Consider the following 17578-nt stretch of genomic DNA (forward strand, 5'->3'; position numbering starts at 1 on the left):
TAGGGTAGGTTCAAGAGAAAGCTCATGTTCTTCTAGCATTGAGACTCACAATATTTCAAAACAAGTGATTATTTATTCCATTACAATTTATTTTGGTGATGGATGTTGCATTTATTTTATTTTCTAACAGTAGTACATATTTGGTAAGATTTGTTTGTGACATTCTTTATTTAAATTGATTAAACTCATTTTCTTAATTTTTTTAAATGTTTGTCCTGTTATCGAAGATATCTTAAAGTGTTACAGAATGGGAATCATAGCTTTAATGAGTCTGCATATAAGAGAGTCCAAACTTTTTTTTTTGGAGAGAAGGAAGGTCATTTCAACTGTACTATAGGAACGATAGGGCCCATGATCCATGGTATGGCAATAAGTTACTATTTTTTGGAGAATAAATTGCAAAATATAGGACATGAAGACTGCTTGGTATTTACACAGGAGTCTAGTTCTTCTGATACTATATATTCTATAAGCTTTCTCCCAGAAATCCAAAGTTTTATTTAGCTTGTAGCCATCATTGTGCCACAATCTTCCTTCCATGATTTATTTTTTTCCCATACTGTACTCTTGCACTGAGTCTTTGGCATTGAAGGGGAAAGAGATGAATTATTCAACTCTTCTTCTATTGAGTAAAGAGCCAATACAGAAAAAAATGCAACAGGCAATTTCATGACTGACATTTTGGAGAACATTGGGGTCATGATATGACTGAGAAAATGATTATCTCTTTTGAAGGTCAGGAAACCAATATTTTTTTTTCCAGTGAATCTACTGAGGGAACCAACCACCTAGCTTTTTGTAAATAGCACTCCTCAGGGAAATGTTGCTTTTTTCTTTTGCAGTGTTTCTGCTTTGAATCTTCATAGACTGTATCCCATGGAAGCAGGAATATAATTACTGTAGTGCTTACTTTTTTTCATGTCTCTACTGAAGAGCCACCCTGATTTATCTTTTACTCCAAAGTAGTGTGGAACTTTACAAGGATTTAGATTATGTTAGTCATTTTGCTTGGAGATCTCTGCACACTTTTCGACATCACTTCTAAGAGCCTTGCCACACCCAGTAAAAGACGGTGAGGCTTCAAGAATCTCTTTGTGTACCAACGCAAATTAGGCAATTTGTAAGAAGTCCCTAGCAGAGCAGAGTGGAGAGAGGGCTCGGGATCTCGTGAGGCCTGGGGCAGGGAGGTGGACATGCCATGAGCTCCTTTCACAGTCAACACAAAGTTAACACATCTTGGAGGAAAAACCATTACTGTATAATGGAAGGCAGAAGGCAGGGATGTCTGTGCTTGGTGATGAAGCTGGAAGTAGTGAGCTGGTTTATGATGGAGGGGTGAATTGTGCCATGAAAGAGACTCCCCTCAATTTTATTAGCCAGATTACTGCCCATACGGGGGGTGAGGAGTGAGGATTTTAAGGCATTTCTCTCTGTTTTCAATATATCATCTCTGGATTCACTATTACTGGGGCTTGTGAATATAGACTAGGGATTAAAACCTGAGTTTGCTTTTAAAAAACTTTATTTTATTAAATGAGATTTCTGAGCAACTGATTTCACCTAGTCTTATCAAACTATTGTTACTACTTTTTCGATATGCATTCTGTCCCTCCTGTGTGAAGGCCACAGGCCCATGGCCCCCATGTCATTGAAATGGAGGTCTTCAAGTGATGGCGGGATGAATCACCTCTCACTTGCCACCTGCGAGAATATCTATCACTGATACCTCTCCTTATGTCCCATAGCAGCTGCTAAGCTTCCACGTTATTATTGGTGACACTTTCTAGTGTTCAGGAGAGAACAGGATTTACTTTTTGAATGCCTGTAAGTTATTATAGCAGGTTCATTTGGAATTGCATATCAGAACATTCTTCCTGTTTATCAGGAAAATAAACCAAGGTCTTGAAACTTGATGTCTATCCATAGTTGGCCCAATATAATTTTGCATGTGGTTTATTACATTATTTTTCTCCATTGGCTATGAACTGAAGGCATCTCATGGATATTTATTCCATGCTGAAAAGGTAGTTAGATGCTGTGTGGTAAAGTCAAGACCAGTATATTGGAAGAGAAGAGACACTCCATCTAATAATCTTTCATAGTCTTCACATTCATTGAGAAGGTTAATTGATAACTTTCCTGCACACTCTTTCCCAACCCTGACCCAGGAACTTGCAGAGCACACTGTGCAACAGATGTAATAACCCTTGTCTGCAGGCAATATGCACAGCTGGGAAATATAATTAAATAGACTCTTTTTGAGAGGTCTACAACATTTCAACAGAAGGATCGAGCAATCCTGCTGGCCTCTGACTGAAAACTATTACCAACAGACATACTTCAGACAGATTCCATGATCACCATACTTATGTGGCACAAGTGCTTATGGGAGCTTCTTTGGCTTCCAAAAGGCCACTAAAACTGTCAGACCTAAATAATACTGGAACTGTAAAGTGGGAATTAAAAATTATAATTCCATTTAACATGTAAAGTTCCCATCAGAAAGGGGCCTTTGTTTTCCATATTGATCGGTTACATGGTCAACTGCAGTTCTAACTCATGAGACACGCCCAGATATCATCCTGCGCGATTCTTTTTGAGGTTTATTTAGAGTGTTAGATAATCTGGGGTAGGTTTCATCATGGGTGGCAATATTACATATAGCAAATGTCATGAGAAGAGAGAAAAAGCCTCCCTTTTGAATGTTAACATTTCTGCAAGTAAGTTTAATTTACCTTGTAAGTTTACATTACTATTATGAGACTTCACCTAAAAGATTGGGGTGCGATCTTAAAGAATTATGAAATTAAGAAATGAAACCAGAGGGCTTTCGTTTTAAGTACTGATCACTTAAACCAAAACCGGTTTGGCTTATCCTATGAGATCGTGGGTATTGAGAAAGAGGAACATTTACTGCTGCATCAGGAGATGTTTCCTTGAGAGCAAGGCTAGTTCCTTTTGACCCAGTACATCCCATAGGTAAATCACTGCACACTGTAGAGATACCTGTTCCCTCCCTTCTCCCACCCCCTGGGGATCTGAAACCAAATCATTGCTTTTTCATCTTTTACTTATCCTTATAAACAAAGCCACCCACTTTCTCATTTTTCCTGATGCCAAGTCCTTCTTTACATGAGTGGAATCCACTCTTTTCAATGGAAAGACACCTGTTCTGAGACAGGCTACACTGTCATGAGCCTTGGCATGGCTGAGTGATGTAGTGGAAGGTGCAATAAATTTAAACTTTAAAAATGCAAAATTTGATGGAATCATGCATCTTGTGCCTACAGTGAGTGTATGGTCTAGCAGGATTTACAGATACATGCATGATTAATTTGAATACAGTATAGCAAAATGATCTGTTAAAAAACACATGAAAAGATGTGCAACATTATTAGTCATTAGGAAAATGCACATAAAACCACAGTTCCTGTGTGATACCTCTGTACATCTATTAGAATGTATAAAATTTAAAAAGACTGACCATACCAAGCACTGGTGAGGATGTAGACCAACTGGTGCTTTCATGTTTTGCTGGTGAGAATGTAAACAGTACAACTACTTTGAAAACAGTTTGAGAGTTTCTTAAAAAGCTAAAACATCCACCTGGCATACTATATACTGATATCCTACTCTTACGTATTTAACCAAGAGAAATAAAAGCATATATCCATACAAAAACTTGTATATAAATTGCTCCTAGCAGCTTTATTTGTAATAGCCAAAAACTAGAAACAACCCAAATGTCCAATGAAAGGATACATCGTGTTTATTTATGGGATATATCCATGCAATGGAATACCACTTAGGAATAGAAAGAACCAACTGTTCATCATACATACAACCACATGGCTAAGTCTTAAAATAATTATGCTGAGTTAAGAAGTCAGACAAAAAGGTAAGAGACTGTTAGGAGCTGAATTAGAGTGTTAACAGTGGCAATGAAAAAGGAGAAAATTATAGCTACCTCAAGATAGAATTGATGAGCTTTGATTATGAAATGATGGTAAGAGAGGGGGCCATAGACTCTGAGGTCTGTCTCTAGCTTTGGTTTCCCTATGTGGATCATTATCTATTTGGATATAACAATTATCTGAAAGATGATACTTAAGCATGTAAGAAATGATAAGCTACCTGTTTAATGCTGAGCTTTTGTTACCTCCAAGAAGCCCAAGAAGAAACATCCTGTAAGCAGACCATTCATACTTGATTGTTAAAGGAAAACAAAATTCCATTTTGTCTTTTTTATCAATACAAGTATAGCTGGATAATAAAAGTGTAATATTCATGAGAGAAAAAGAAAAGAACACACACACACATACACATACACTCAACAGGATTCCTAGAGTCATTCCCATGGATAAGAGGGAAGGAAGGGTTGAGGGCAAAGAGAGAAGGGAAGGAAATAGACTATGATGGGATATCTTAGGGCAAAAGAATAGGGGGCTGATTTGGAAGGCAGCAAACTTCACGGATACTTGATTTATTTAATGTCCCTGTCACTCTGGCATATCTCAATGTGTGTGGTGTGTGATTTATTTAGTCACTTGATCCAAATGCTCTAATTAAGTGGAGCTCAGAAGATATAGTATCCATTGTGGTCAAGGGCACAGGTTTTGGCTTCAACAGACAAATAAGCTCTCTGAGCATCTGTCTTCTCATCTGTACAATGGGAATATCAGTTCCTACCTCTCCAGGTTGTTGTATTCATAAATAAATTGTGTACAAGAAACATTAGGATTGCTTCTAACCCATAGTAAGGGCTCAACAAACCTTCTCCTCCTCCTCCTCCTCCTTCTCCTTCTTCTTCTTCCTCTTCCTCCTCCTCCTCTTCCTTTTCCTTTTCTCCTTCCTTCTTCTTTCCTTTCTTCCTTCCTCCTTCTCATTATTGTTATTAGGTAACCACAATACTATCAGTAATGATTGGAAAAAGCTTTAATCTCCTAGTTCACCGTTAGAAAACAAGAACACATTTTGGTGGTTATTACCCGAAGTAATCATAATGTCACCTTTTTTTCCATCTGACTCATTATCCCAAGTGATTTACTTATATATGGAGTTTTCTGAGTCTGTCTTTTACATGTTACAAAAAACGAGTGTGATTTAGGGACGAAGCAAAGAAATAAAAATTTAGTGACTTTCATTCTGCCTGTGCCCCAATTCCTATTTGGCCTAAGGCAAGTAATTTAAATTTCTTGCACCTTAGCATCTTCTACTCAAACAGAAATGAGGAACAGTCACAGGGTACTATTATAACTGTCTAAGTAGAAGGCACACAAGTTTTCACACTGAGTATAACACTTTATAGAAAGCTAAGTGTGTTGCTCAAGTTGGTACATTTCTGTAGATGTGACACTATGGCACTAGGAAACTTAATGCCACACTGAAATTCATTGAGATAGCTAGACTTTAAAAATAATTACTTGACTTCACTATAAAGTAGGTTCGTATTGCATTTACTCCATCTAGTAGAAAATAGACCTTGTCAGTTCAAATCCCTGTTGCATTAATTTCACCAGTAATGAGTCTTTTTCATTTGAGTCAGCAGGGTTTTTCTTGCTTGTTTTCAGGCTTTGTGGATTTGACCCTCCATGATCAGGTCCACCTTCTAGAATGTGCCTGGCTAGAGATCCTGATGATTGGTCTCGTCTGGCGCTCCATGGAGCACCCAGGGAAGCTCCTGTTTGCTCCTAACTTGCTCTTGGACAGGTAAGTGACCTGGCTGTAGCTTAGGAGTAGCATGTTCTTTACGATCACAGTTCATTCATGAAACTATTTTATTCATCTCTCGGTGAAGCTTCAGAGAACTTTATTAGGTATGTTTACTTAACAAATGGGTGCATTGGGGGTGATGAAGCCTGGTCAAATTCACAGAAAGCTAAGGATAACTTTCTGCTAGACATCACCTCAGAAGAATTCTATTATTTCTAATACACACACACACACACACAGACTCTCTCTCTCTCTCATTATGAATGGTAATTTTCTAACTCCATCTTCAACTTGTATCATATAAAAATTATAATAACCTCTCTTTAACTAAAATCTGTTGTTGCTTCTTGTACATCCATACCACAATAGCCTGTTCATTTTCTTCTCCAATTTTCCCATCAGTAAAATGAAGAAATTTGACCAGAGTTCTGAAGGTCACATCCAGGTCGACAAATTCATTTTCATGTTCAAATATGTTACCTTCTTTAACATACCATCCTGGGGTTGCCTTGGAATGTGGGTCCCATTGGTTTTTTTTTTCCAGTCATTGCTTAGAGACATAGAATTTAGATATTACTCAATAGCAGCTGCCACTGATAGAGTCTCCACCCTGCACCAGCTGTGATGCTAAACACTTTACATATATTATCTCATTTAATCATCACCGGACTCCTAGGAAACAGGAATGTCATCATCCATGTTTTACCAGAAAGGAAACTAAATCTCAGAGACATCCTGCTACTTGCAAAAAGCAGAAAGCTCACTAAATGGTGGAGCCAGAGTTCAAATTCAAGATCTTTCTGGCTCTGGTATGCTCTATTACCTCCTGTGCTGGGTACATGGTCTTCCCACTCTCATGTTCAGTGATGCCTCCTTTGGTCTGCTGCCATAGCATTCTGTTTTCCAGGTAAATCTTGTCTTTGTGGGCTACATAACATTTTGGATGAGAAAGAACCATTTTGTTGTTTCTTGCAATCCTATTTTGCCTCTGTGCCAAGCAGTCTAAGGCTGCCAGGCTGCCCACAGTGCATCTCTGCGTGGTACTTTACTTCAGAGCATTTCACTATCTTTCTACACCTGCCAAGTGCCTGGAGCAGAGTTGCAGCAAAATTTATTTAAGTACTGGAGAATTGTACAAGGTGTTGGTTATTGTTTTGTCATTTTGTGTTAACACAGCTTTTGAAAAACAGTGGTGATACAGTTCAAGAAGCATATTTTGCTGTCTGTGGAATATATTTTGATATCACAGTTTCACAAAATTATCAAGAATGGCCACTAGTCTTGTTCCTTAGAACTGTACTCACAATGTATTCTGTCAGCCTTCTAGAGGATGTCTTTACTGTGTTCTTTCCTTTCCATTCCTTGTTTCCTTTCCATTTTTTCCTATCTCGTTTCTCCTCTCTTTTCCTTTGCTTTCCTCTTTCTTTCTTTCTCCTGTCCTCTTAATTTTTTGTCTTATAGCAGTGTGGTTTTGTAACCAAGTGATATCAAGTTTGCAAATGAAAATCTTAGACCACACGTAATATTTCCCTGCCTACTGCCTGGAGTGTCTACCATGTTTAGGTTTTTGGACATTCATAACTCATTTGCTCCTTGATTTCCTCATCTGTATCAATCTTCTTTTTAAAAATTTAATTCAATTTTTATAACTGACACAATTGTGCAGATTCATAGGGTACACACTGATGTTTTGATGCATATAATGTGTGGTGATCATATCTATCTTCTTGATTACACACTTGCTTGAGGACAGTCATCAAATAATTGCATTTTGAATATGTGAAGGTTTTTGACATTACTGCACCCAAAAAACTCATATTGCCAATGAGGTGATATGGCCTAGGATTTTATCAGCTACAGCCTTCTCTTTCCTTTCTGTACACTCCGGTGGTGGCTAATTTTCTTTCCTCTCTCACAGAAGTATGAATGACTAAAAGTTCTCATCTCTATTCATTCCTACTTTCTAAAACTTCAGATTGGAAATTTTAATTCTCTCTAGACCAGGATTTGTCAATCTCTTTACTATTGACATTTTGGGTCAGATCATTCTTTCATTCTTTCTTGGTTGAGGGGTTGATATTGTTTGGCTGTGTCCTCAACCAAATCTCAAATTATAGCTCTCGTAGTTCCCATGTGTCATGGGAGGGACCCGGTGGGAGGTAACTGAAACACAAGCAAAGGTCTTTCCCTTGCTCTTCTCAAGATAGTGAATTTCTCATGATATCTGATGGTTTTATAAAGGGGAGTGCCCCTGCACATGTTCTCTCTCTTGCCTGTTGCCGTGAAAGATGTGACTTTGCTCCTCCTTCCACCATGATTGTGAGGCTTCCCCAGCCACAAGGAACAGTGAGTCCATTAAACCTTTTTCTTTGTAAATTACCCAGTCTCAAGTATGTCTTTATTAGCAGCTTGAGAACAGACTAATACAAGGGGCTGTCTTGTGCATTTTAAGATGCTTAGCAGCATTCCTGGATTCCACCAGCTAGCTCAGTAGCAACCTCCACTTCCTCCAGTTATGATAACTAACAATGTCTCCGGACATTTCTAACTATCTTCTTTTGTGTCAGGGGGTGGGGGAGGTAAAATTTTCTGTGGTTGAGAATCACCACTCCATGCTTTCCCAACTCAATGTTCTATAAGCTCCTCAGACACACTGTACTCTAAACTGAACACTTTATCTTCCACAACAAGTCTATTCCTTTTCTTTTCTGTCTTGGTGACATCAACACTCACCTAGACACTAAAGCTAGAAGCTTTAAGTTACTCAGGGATTCTACCTTCTCCCTCACCAAATTATCCAGTTAACTATCAAGTCATCTATGAACTGCTTCTGAATCCAGACCTCCCCTCTATCGCCATTCCTCTGCATGGCACAGGTCCTGGTTGTCTCTGCTGCAGATTCCTTGCTTCTGCACCACTGACTCACTTTCTTGGTCCTGCTACTCTTTCTTTCAGTCCGTCTCCCATACTGCTGCTGGAGAAGGCTTTCTAAGGCACAGCTGTGATCATGATGCTTCCTGACTCACCTTTCAGTGGCTCTCTCAATTCTTAACATGGAGAAACCCCATCTCTACTAAAAATACAAAATTAGCCGGGCATGGTGGCTCATGCCTGTAATCCCAGCTACCCGAGGGGCTGAGGCAGGAGAATCGCTTGAACACAGGAGGCAGAGGTTGCAGTGAGCCGAAATTGTGCCATTGCACTCCAGCCTGGACGAAATTCCGTCTCAAAAAAGAAAAGAAAATACTGTGTAGACTTCTTATCTTAATAATCATGAATCTCTATTACAAGTGTCTCAAACACAAATTTCTGAAGAGTCATAGGTGATCCAGTGAGCCCTTGTCCAGGTTAAAAACACCTGGTGGCTGAATTCTGAACTTCACACATTTGAATTTCTCTTCCATTGCTTCTGAGAGACCCTCCACCATTATGGTTCCTTATCCGAGTCATATATGCCTATAAGGCTCATTTCAGGTGCCGTCTTTTTATAAAATCTTCCTTCAAACTTTCTCCTCTTCAGCCTTTATATATATAAAAGGCTTTTCTTTCTTTTCCTTTTCTAAGTTCCCATTGTAGTTGGTTTGCTTTTCTCTTTATTATTCTCATTCCACCATATTAGTTATGATTGGATGTCTTACTTTCCCTACTAGCTCATAAACTTCTTGTGGTCAAAAACCAGATCTTGTTCATCTTGTGTGATCTCCAGTTTATGAAGTCTTCCATGATACCCAACAAATATTTGTTAATTGCACTGGCCAAGGTCACCCAGGTAGCTTGTGGCCAAATCAGAAGAATCTACATCTTCTGATAGTCATGGCAGCTGTTATTCCCATCCAACTCACTTCCTGTGCATTGCTACTCATCAATTCCTGACTTATTCCTTTAAAAACATTGCAGAAATACATATCTATGTGTTTTGGAAAGATTTTCTTAATCTATAAGTGCATTTGGCGTGTGCTTATATGTCTGCTTATATGCCAAATTTGAAATTCCAAATTTCGCCATTTGGAATTTCAAATGGGGAAAAGCAAAGACTCTTATCTTTCCCGTAACCAAACCCCTTATGAAGTAAAATCCTTAAGGTCTCTCTACAGGTAAGAATAATTAGGTGATATGATTTGGCTGTGTTCCCACCCAAATTTCACCTTGAATTGTAATAATCCCCAGGTGTCAAGGGTGGGGCCAGGTGGAGATAATTGAATCATGTGGGTTGTTTTCCCCATACTGTTAGTGTGGTAGTGAATAAGTTTCATGAGATCTGATGATTCTATAAATGGGAGTCCCCCTGCACAAGCTCTCTTGCCTGCTGCCATATAAGATGTGACTTTGCTCCTCCTTGCCTTCCACCATGATTATGAGGCCTCCTCAGCCATGTGGAACTCTGAGTCAATTAAACCTCTTTCTTTTATATATTACCCAGTCTCAAGTATGTCTTTATTAGCAGCATGAGAACAAACTAATACATTAGGTATATGTTAATTATGAGGAATGTGTATAAATACATATACATTTTTATTTAAATATAATTAATATTTACAAGTAACATGATATTAAAAATATGATCTATAATTTTTTAAATTATCTACTTTCCTAATCATTAACATGCACTAAATATTATTAAATTTCAATATTATTTAATTACCATCTTGGTGTTTGAGGATAACTGCTTTTGATGGCATTGATAGATGCATTAACAGTGAAACATTGTGACCAACAGCCTATCTGAGATTTTATACATGTAGAAGATGGCTTCTGAGTGACAGCTGAGAACACTGTTTATGTCTTTGCCCTACAGGTTCCTAACCCCTTTAATAAAATAGAGCTCTCTGATGCACATGACACATGGGTCTTCCTTTTGCTCTTGTCCCATCACATTGTACATAGTAAATATTTTTAGCAACGAATAGTAGATACTTATGACTTTAAAAGCTAAGTGGTTGACAGCTGAGAGGCAGATGATGGTAATTTCATCATTTTTCTCATATCTCAGGCATTGTGACGCTACCTCTGCAAGGTCAACTGCCTCCATAGGCTGTTTTCATTTGCATAGAAATAGGGGGGAAAGATAGCTTGAAGTCAGCAGGAGCCCTGCAACCCATGGATTACCAATGTTGCTAACTGGAGCCTGGATTTCATCTTCAATTGATTGTAATGATGTCTTGTTCTCTCAAATCTTTTCAAATCTAGGCATTTATAAGACTATCCTGTAAGTCCCTTACAAGACCATGAGGATGCTAGAACTTACCCTAGTCTTTTCTTGTAATTGCTTAAATGTTAGTATTGGCAAATGGAGTTTGGTGATTATAAGAGTAAAAAAACCTGCTGCCATCCCACGTTTGTGAGCTGAGGATATATTTCCTGTCTTGTGTCCGTTTAAAAAGAATGATTGCTTGATTGGCTTCCTGATGACAACCCATGATATATTGATTCTGTTAGTTTATAACTTTCCTAGTAGTCATATGCTTATAGGCCAATTTTATCCTTGCCATGCTTAGCCTAGTCACAATTTCCAGTTCTTCTCTGTATCCTGCAGCAGTGAGTTCCAAACACTTAATGCTGTCATCTCTTCCTGTGAAAACCAAGAAATAAAGGTTATTATAAGGTATAAATAAAGAACCCAGTGATTTCTCTTGGGGTGTGTGTGTCCCTGTGTGTGTATATTTTACAAGAGGAAAGTTAAAGATACTAAGAATGCCTGTGAAAGTAATCAGGAAACGGAGAAAACTTGTTTTCCATTCTAGCACCTAATCCTTTGGTGTGTTTTGGCACTAGAAAACACAAAATATGTCCTCTGTGTCTACTAGGAATGCCTCTCTTCATTTAGTCCTGCTTGAGTGCTCATGATGGAAAAATATAGACTGAAAACAGGAGCAAAAGTGTTCATCCTACTCATTCCTTGTGGGGTCTCTTTGCTTTCAAAGAGATGTTAGAGAGGTTAGTAAATGGTGTTAGAAGAAACAATGTAAATTGCCTGTTTAGTAAGACGATCCAGTTTCTAAGGAACTGTTTTACTGGCGCCATCCATGCTAACAAATTCTGAGAAATATTTGCGGATTTCTCAGTGAAGCCAAAGCACTCTCTTTTGACTCCTATTTACTCTCAGAGAAAAAAAACTATTCATCCATTTGAAAAGCAGGGACCAATTCAACAAGCAGAATATTCCCTCTACTAAGCCTTTGGCCAGAGAGTTGTTGCTCTAGTTCTTTCCATCACTCCTGCATCAGGAGGCTCTGCCTGCAGGAAATAGTATTGGACAACAGAAACTTCTTTTACTTGTAGGCATAAAATAGGAATAAATTCTCCTCCTTAAGAGAAAAACAGGTTGCTACACCAGAAGGAACATTTGCCTCTTCTACTAAATAGCAGACTGTTTTCCAATGATAAACTCATTTTAAATAGAAAAAAAAAAGTCATTCTCTACAAACAAGAACATTTTCATTTTAGGTTGTTTATTGTAAATATTTCAGAAAAAAATATGCAAATAAAAATATGCCCCAAAATCAATGCTTCCAGTAACATATTTATTAGCTATCTTTTTCCCCATGTAAAACTTCAGGTAAATTCTTTGTAGATTTTTTACTTGGAAGAATGATTAAAAAAAGAAGTTCTGAAATGAATTCATCCACATGTGTTTTTGGTCCACATGAAGAGTAGGACCTCCTTTTATATTCCCTCTTCAAATTCTCTCCTCTGAAAAATGGGTGGTACACTCAAAGGAGGACCGCACACATTGTAGTAGCTGGCATTTTGGGGGTGGGAGGAGCAGGTTTTGGGGGTGGGAGGAGCGGTAAGTGATCCTTTCAGCAAAGTCAGTCCTGGGCAGGAGACAGCTTCAGGAATACTGTCAGCTTTACTGGATTCCACCATCACTTTCCAGGACTGTTCAGGCCCTGGGCCCTTGAAGGGTTTGTGTGCCTCTTGTCTCCATTCATACCTCAAGAACTTTGTTCATGTTAATTTTTTTTTGCTCTATCATATGGAATTGAGTAAAAAAAGACAAAAAAAGGAAGCCAACACTTACTTAACTGTTTTAATGTATAGGACTCTGTTCTGGGTTGTCTTCTAAAGTACATTTCATTCAATGTGTGAGAATACAGATAGGAAAGAGTTTTGCTAGTTTCTATTTTGACCATGGATCCATTGATTCTTTCTGGTTCTGAGCCCTTAATTGCTCAGCTGCAGATGCCACTTGACTGACTCTTAAAAGTCTTTGGTTTATTGCCCAATTCTGGGAATATGAGACTGTAAGCTGTAAAGGAGAAAAACTGAGACCAAAAGAAAGGAGAAATGAGCCAAGCTGCCATTATGATTGCCACTTCTTATTGAAGATAAATCAAAATATCCATTTGACTAGAAATCAATTGAATTATGCACTTTAAATGGGCAGATTCAATGATACCTGAACTATATCTCAAAAAAGGTGTTAAACACAGGCACACACATACACACACATATTGGAATTCCAGGAAAAGTCACTTTGATCAACAAGATTATCAGTCGTCAAAGTGCTTGGAAGGGTTCTATTGGAATAAAGCTAAAAAAAAAATCTAAGTAAAGTTTCTCCTTAAAAACAAAATCAATTAAGCAGCCCTATATTATAAAATGTGCTAAGCTGCAAGTCAAAATTCTTAAGAGACTTAAGCCTGTAAGCAGTAAGGATCCACTCAATGGAAAGTTACTCCAGAGGGAAAGGCATGAGCCCAACCAAAGTGTTAATCCTGTGTAGGAGGTTAATTTGACTCTTCTTAACATTTTTACACACCACATTATGTTTAATTCACCGTTTATTATTAACTGAATTTATTGAAGTATAATCAAAATAATATTTTTTACAGTTTAAAAATATTCTTATAATATTTAAGTTACATATACTATGCAGGGACAGTCAAGTAATTCCACTCTGACATCTGTATTTATTACTGCCACCTGTCCATGATGGTATTAGAAAGATCCTCATTTGTTTTAATGGATGCCCCTAAAATCCACCTTTAAGAGGGGGTTGGCCACTTTCAAGTTTGTGTTAGTTAGGATTCAGTTTAACCCAGCTCAACAGGTGTTTACTAAGTACCAGCATATCCATAGGGTGCTGTATGATACTGGAGGACACACAGAAAAGAGATGTGTAAGAGGCACTCCTGCCCTCAAGGAGTTTACTATTGAGTGGTAGTGTAATATGAATAAACAAATGAATGTACTCAAAAGCAGGGCATTCTAAGCAGGCCCTCACCAGCCTCTCATCATTCACATCTAGTGTATCTTCCTCCATCACTTTCTAAAGGCTATGGATTCTGAGTGAAAACCAATCGCTGGTTTATGCATGTATGCATTATGAATTCATTCTTGACATTGCCATACAAAGTATTTAGTATGACTAGACTTATTATCCATTTATCCTGCCTAGAAGCATACTGTAATATATACAATTCTAAAAGCAAGATCATTCCTTATGTTGGTTCTTTTGAGCTGGCAGGGGGAAAGCCGAGTATGTTGGCAGGGGTCTATCAAGGTAGATGAGCCCAGTTTGTACATCTTTGAAATGTTAGCAATGCCAATGTGTTAGCACTGCTTGGATCTCTTCCTATGACAACAATTCTTATTTTTTCCTTTTTCCTTTTTTTTTTTTGTTTGTTTTTTGAGACAGGATCTTGCTCTGTCATCTAGACAGGAGTGCAGTGGTGTAATCTCGGCTCACTTCAATTTCCGCCTCCTGGGTTCAAGCAATTCTTGTGCCTCAGCCAACAGGGTAGTTGGGATTACAGGCATGCGCCATCATGCCTGGCTAATTTTTGCATTTTTAGTAGAGATGGGGTTTTGCCACGTTGGCCAGGCTGGTCTGGAACTCCTGGCCTCAAGTGATCTACCCACCTTGGCCTCCCAAATTGCTGGGATTACAGGTGTGAGCCACCGCATCTAGCCCATCAGTTCTTAATTTGATGAATGGATAGAGGTTTGGCTTCAAATAAATGGAGTTAGTCTGTCAATATCTGTTTCTTTTAAAATTTGCAATTGTTTTTATTTTTAGTGTCATGCTATGTGCCCTTAATGATCTGGAATTCAGTTCTAATCTCTACCCTGGTGTAATTGATTTCTCCCTGTGGACTCCTAATATAAGAAGAAAGATGAAGTTTTTCTTTTAATGCTTTTAGAGATTTTCATTAAGTCATTTAATATTCTTATTTGCTATTTCCCAGTGTGATGGTTAAGACTGAGTGTCAACCTGATTAGACTGAAGGATACAAAGTATTAATCCTGGGTGTGTCTGTGAGGGTGTTGCCAAAGGAGATGAATATTTGAGTCAGTGGGCTATGGAAGGCACACCCACCCTTAATCTGGTGGGCACGATCCTAGTCAGCTGCCAGCGAATATAAGGCAGGCAGAAAAATGTGAAAGGGGAAACTGGCCTAGCCTCCCAGCCTACATCTTTCTCCCATGCTGAATGCTTCCTGCCCTTGAACATAGGACTCCAAAATATTCAGTTTTGGGACTCGGACTGGCTCTCCTTGCTGCTCAGTTTGCAGACAGTCTATTGTGGGACCTTCTGATCATGTAAGTTAATGCTTAATAAACTCCCCTTTATATATACCCTATTAGTTCTGTCCCTCTAGAGAACCCTGACTAATATACCCAGTGTGTTCTTTTATCAAATAGAAAGGAGATACAGAAAACACACTGTCCATGTCTTTGATTGTTACACCACAGCAGAGAATCAATGTCTTAACCTGCTTACTTATTTACCATTCTCCAATGGTGCCAATTCTGAGATCCGTCATGACTTTATCATTAGAAAAGGGGATGCAACAAACATGATGAGATGTTACGGGAATGCTGCTTACTGCATGATATGGTTTGGCTGTGTTCTCACCCAAATCTCATCCTGAATTGTAGCTCCCATACTTCCCACGTGTTGTGGGAGGGACCCGGTGGGAGGTAATTGAATCATGGGGGTGATTTCTCCCATACTGTTCTCCTGGTAGTGAATAAGTCTCACAAGATCTGATGGTTTTATAAGGGGTTTTCCCTTTCTCTTGGCTCTCATTCTCTCTTGCCTGCTGCCATGCAAGACATCCCTTTGCTCCTCCTTCATCTTCTGCCATGATTGTGAGGCCTCCCCAGCCATGTGGAACTGTAAGTCCATTAAACCTCTTTTCTTTATAAATTACTCAGTCTCATGTATGTCTTTATCAGCAGCATGAAAACGGACTAATACACTGCATGCTCAGTATACTCTGGCACTCTGGAAACTAGGTTTCTTCTTTGGACCCCTGAGAGAAAAGGGTTATGTATCTCCAAGTGTGGTCATGACGGGCATCACTACTGTGTGCAATAGGGCCTGTGGATTGAGCCACCTTAGCCTCTGAGGAAAGCAGAACCTGAGAGCATGCTTAATTCAGAGTGTGTGTGACTTGGAGTGTGGAAAGGAAGATTTCCAGATTTGCGGTATTGGTGACTGAAAGGATGGCAATGCTATTGATGGAGATTAGGAAGACAGGAGAGAGGTAGATGTTGAACAACTCCGAGGAGTTTTTCCTCATACATGTTGGGTTTAAAGTGCAGGGAAGATATCCTGAAGGTTATTCCAGGCAGAAATTTGGAGTTCAGAAGAGACATCAGAGCTGAAGATAAAAAATTTGAGAGCCATCTCCATAGTTAAAAGTGTGGAACAAATGTGATGACTAGACGAGATAATAGAGAAAAGGTATCCAAAGGCCTGAGGAAAGACCTCTTAAAAGGCTGACTTTTCAGGGTTTTAGGTAGAAAAAGAGTCCCAGCCTGGGGTTAAGGCAGTTTTTTGAGAAGTAGAGGTACAAAGTTCCTTTTTCCAAAGGAAGGGTGTCTTTCAAAAGAAAAAGGATGGGCCGGGTGCAGTGGCTTAAGCATGTAATCTCAGCACTTTGGGAGGCCGAGGCTGGCGGATCACCTGAGATCTGGAGTTCGAGACCAGCCTGACCAACATGGAGAAACCCTGTCTCTACTAAAATTACAAAAATTAAAAATTAGCCGGGCTTGGTGGTACATGCCTGTAATCCCAGCTACTCAGGAGGCTGAGGCAGGAGAATCACTTGAACCTGGGAGGCAGAGGTTGCAGTGAGCCAAGTTCTCACCATTGCACTCCAGCCTGGGCAACAAGAGTGAAACTCTGTCTCAAAAAAAAAAAAAAGAGGAAAAGAAAAAGGATGGTGAATTCGGCCAAATACCAGAGAGATGGACAGGAGTAAGAAGAAAAAGACTAAAGATTTGTTCATCAGGAGCTCATTGTTTCTAAAGGGAGCATTTTTAGTAAAGAGGAAGGAGGAATAAAATGCAGTATAATATGTTAAATGTAAGTATAATTTATAAAAGAGAAAATGGGGATGGAATATTAGAAAAAAGGAACTATAAACCAGCTCTTCGAGGTATTTGTCAGTGAGGAAAACAGTGGGGCTCTAGTTCTTGATAGCAACAGCATCAAAGGGAACTTTTTAAACCAAAATACTATGAATTTTTCAAACTGAAATAATGAGAGAATAATACAAAGAAACCTCATCTGCCCATAATCCAAATTCAGTAGTTATTAAAATTTTGCCCCATTGCTTAATCCATTAATCTCATTTCATTTTGTCCTTTTTTTTGTTTATTTTTGGCTGAAACATTTTAAAGACAAACCCTAAATATCATACATCAGTAGGCATTTACAAAAAAAATTTCTTGATAATCACAGTGCCATTCTCATACCAAATAAACTTATAATAATTCCGTGATATCATCTAAAAACCAGTTCTTTTCTACATCAAAAATGTCTGTTTATAGTTGATTTATTCAATTTAGAGTCCAAGCAAGTTCCATATATTAGACATTAGGTCATTAATGTCTGTCTATTTGAATTTAT

The 17578-nt window shown here is 38.6% G+C and overlaps 1 protein-coding gene across 2 annotated transcripts in view; it reads left to right on the forward strand.

Moving 5' to 3' along the window:
- Positions 1–17578, forward strand: part of ESR1 (estrogen receptor 1) — a 303200-nt gene that overhangs the window by 205749 nt on the left and 79873 nt on the right. For both annotated transcript variants that reach the window (XM_002817493.5, XM_054558336.2), the window contains exon 5: positions 5571–5709. In XM_002817493.5, the coding sequence (XP_002817539.1) occupies positions 5571–5709 (139 nt within the window). The remainder of the gene's footprint in view (positions 1–5570; positions 5710–17578) is intronic.

Source organism: Pongo abelii, chromosome 5 (assembly GCF_028885655.2).
Source record: "Pongo abelii isolate AG06213 chromosome 5, NHGRI_mPonAbe1-v2.0_pri, whole genome shotgun sequence".
In the NCBI taxonomy this organism is placed as follows: domain Eukaryota; kingdom Metazoa; phylum Chordata; class Mammalia; order Primates; family Hominidae; genus Pongo; species Pongo abelii.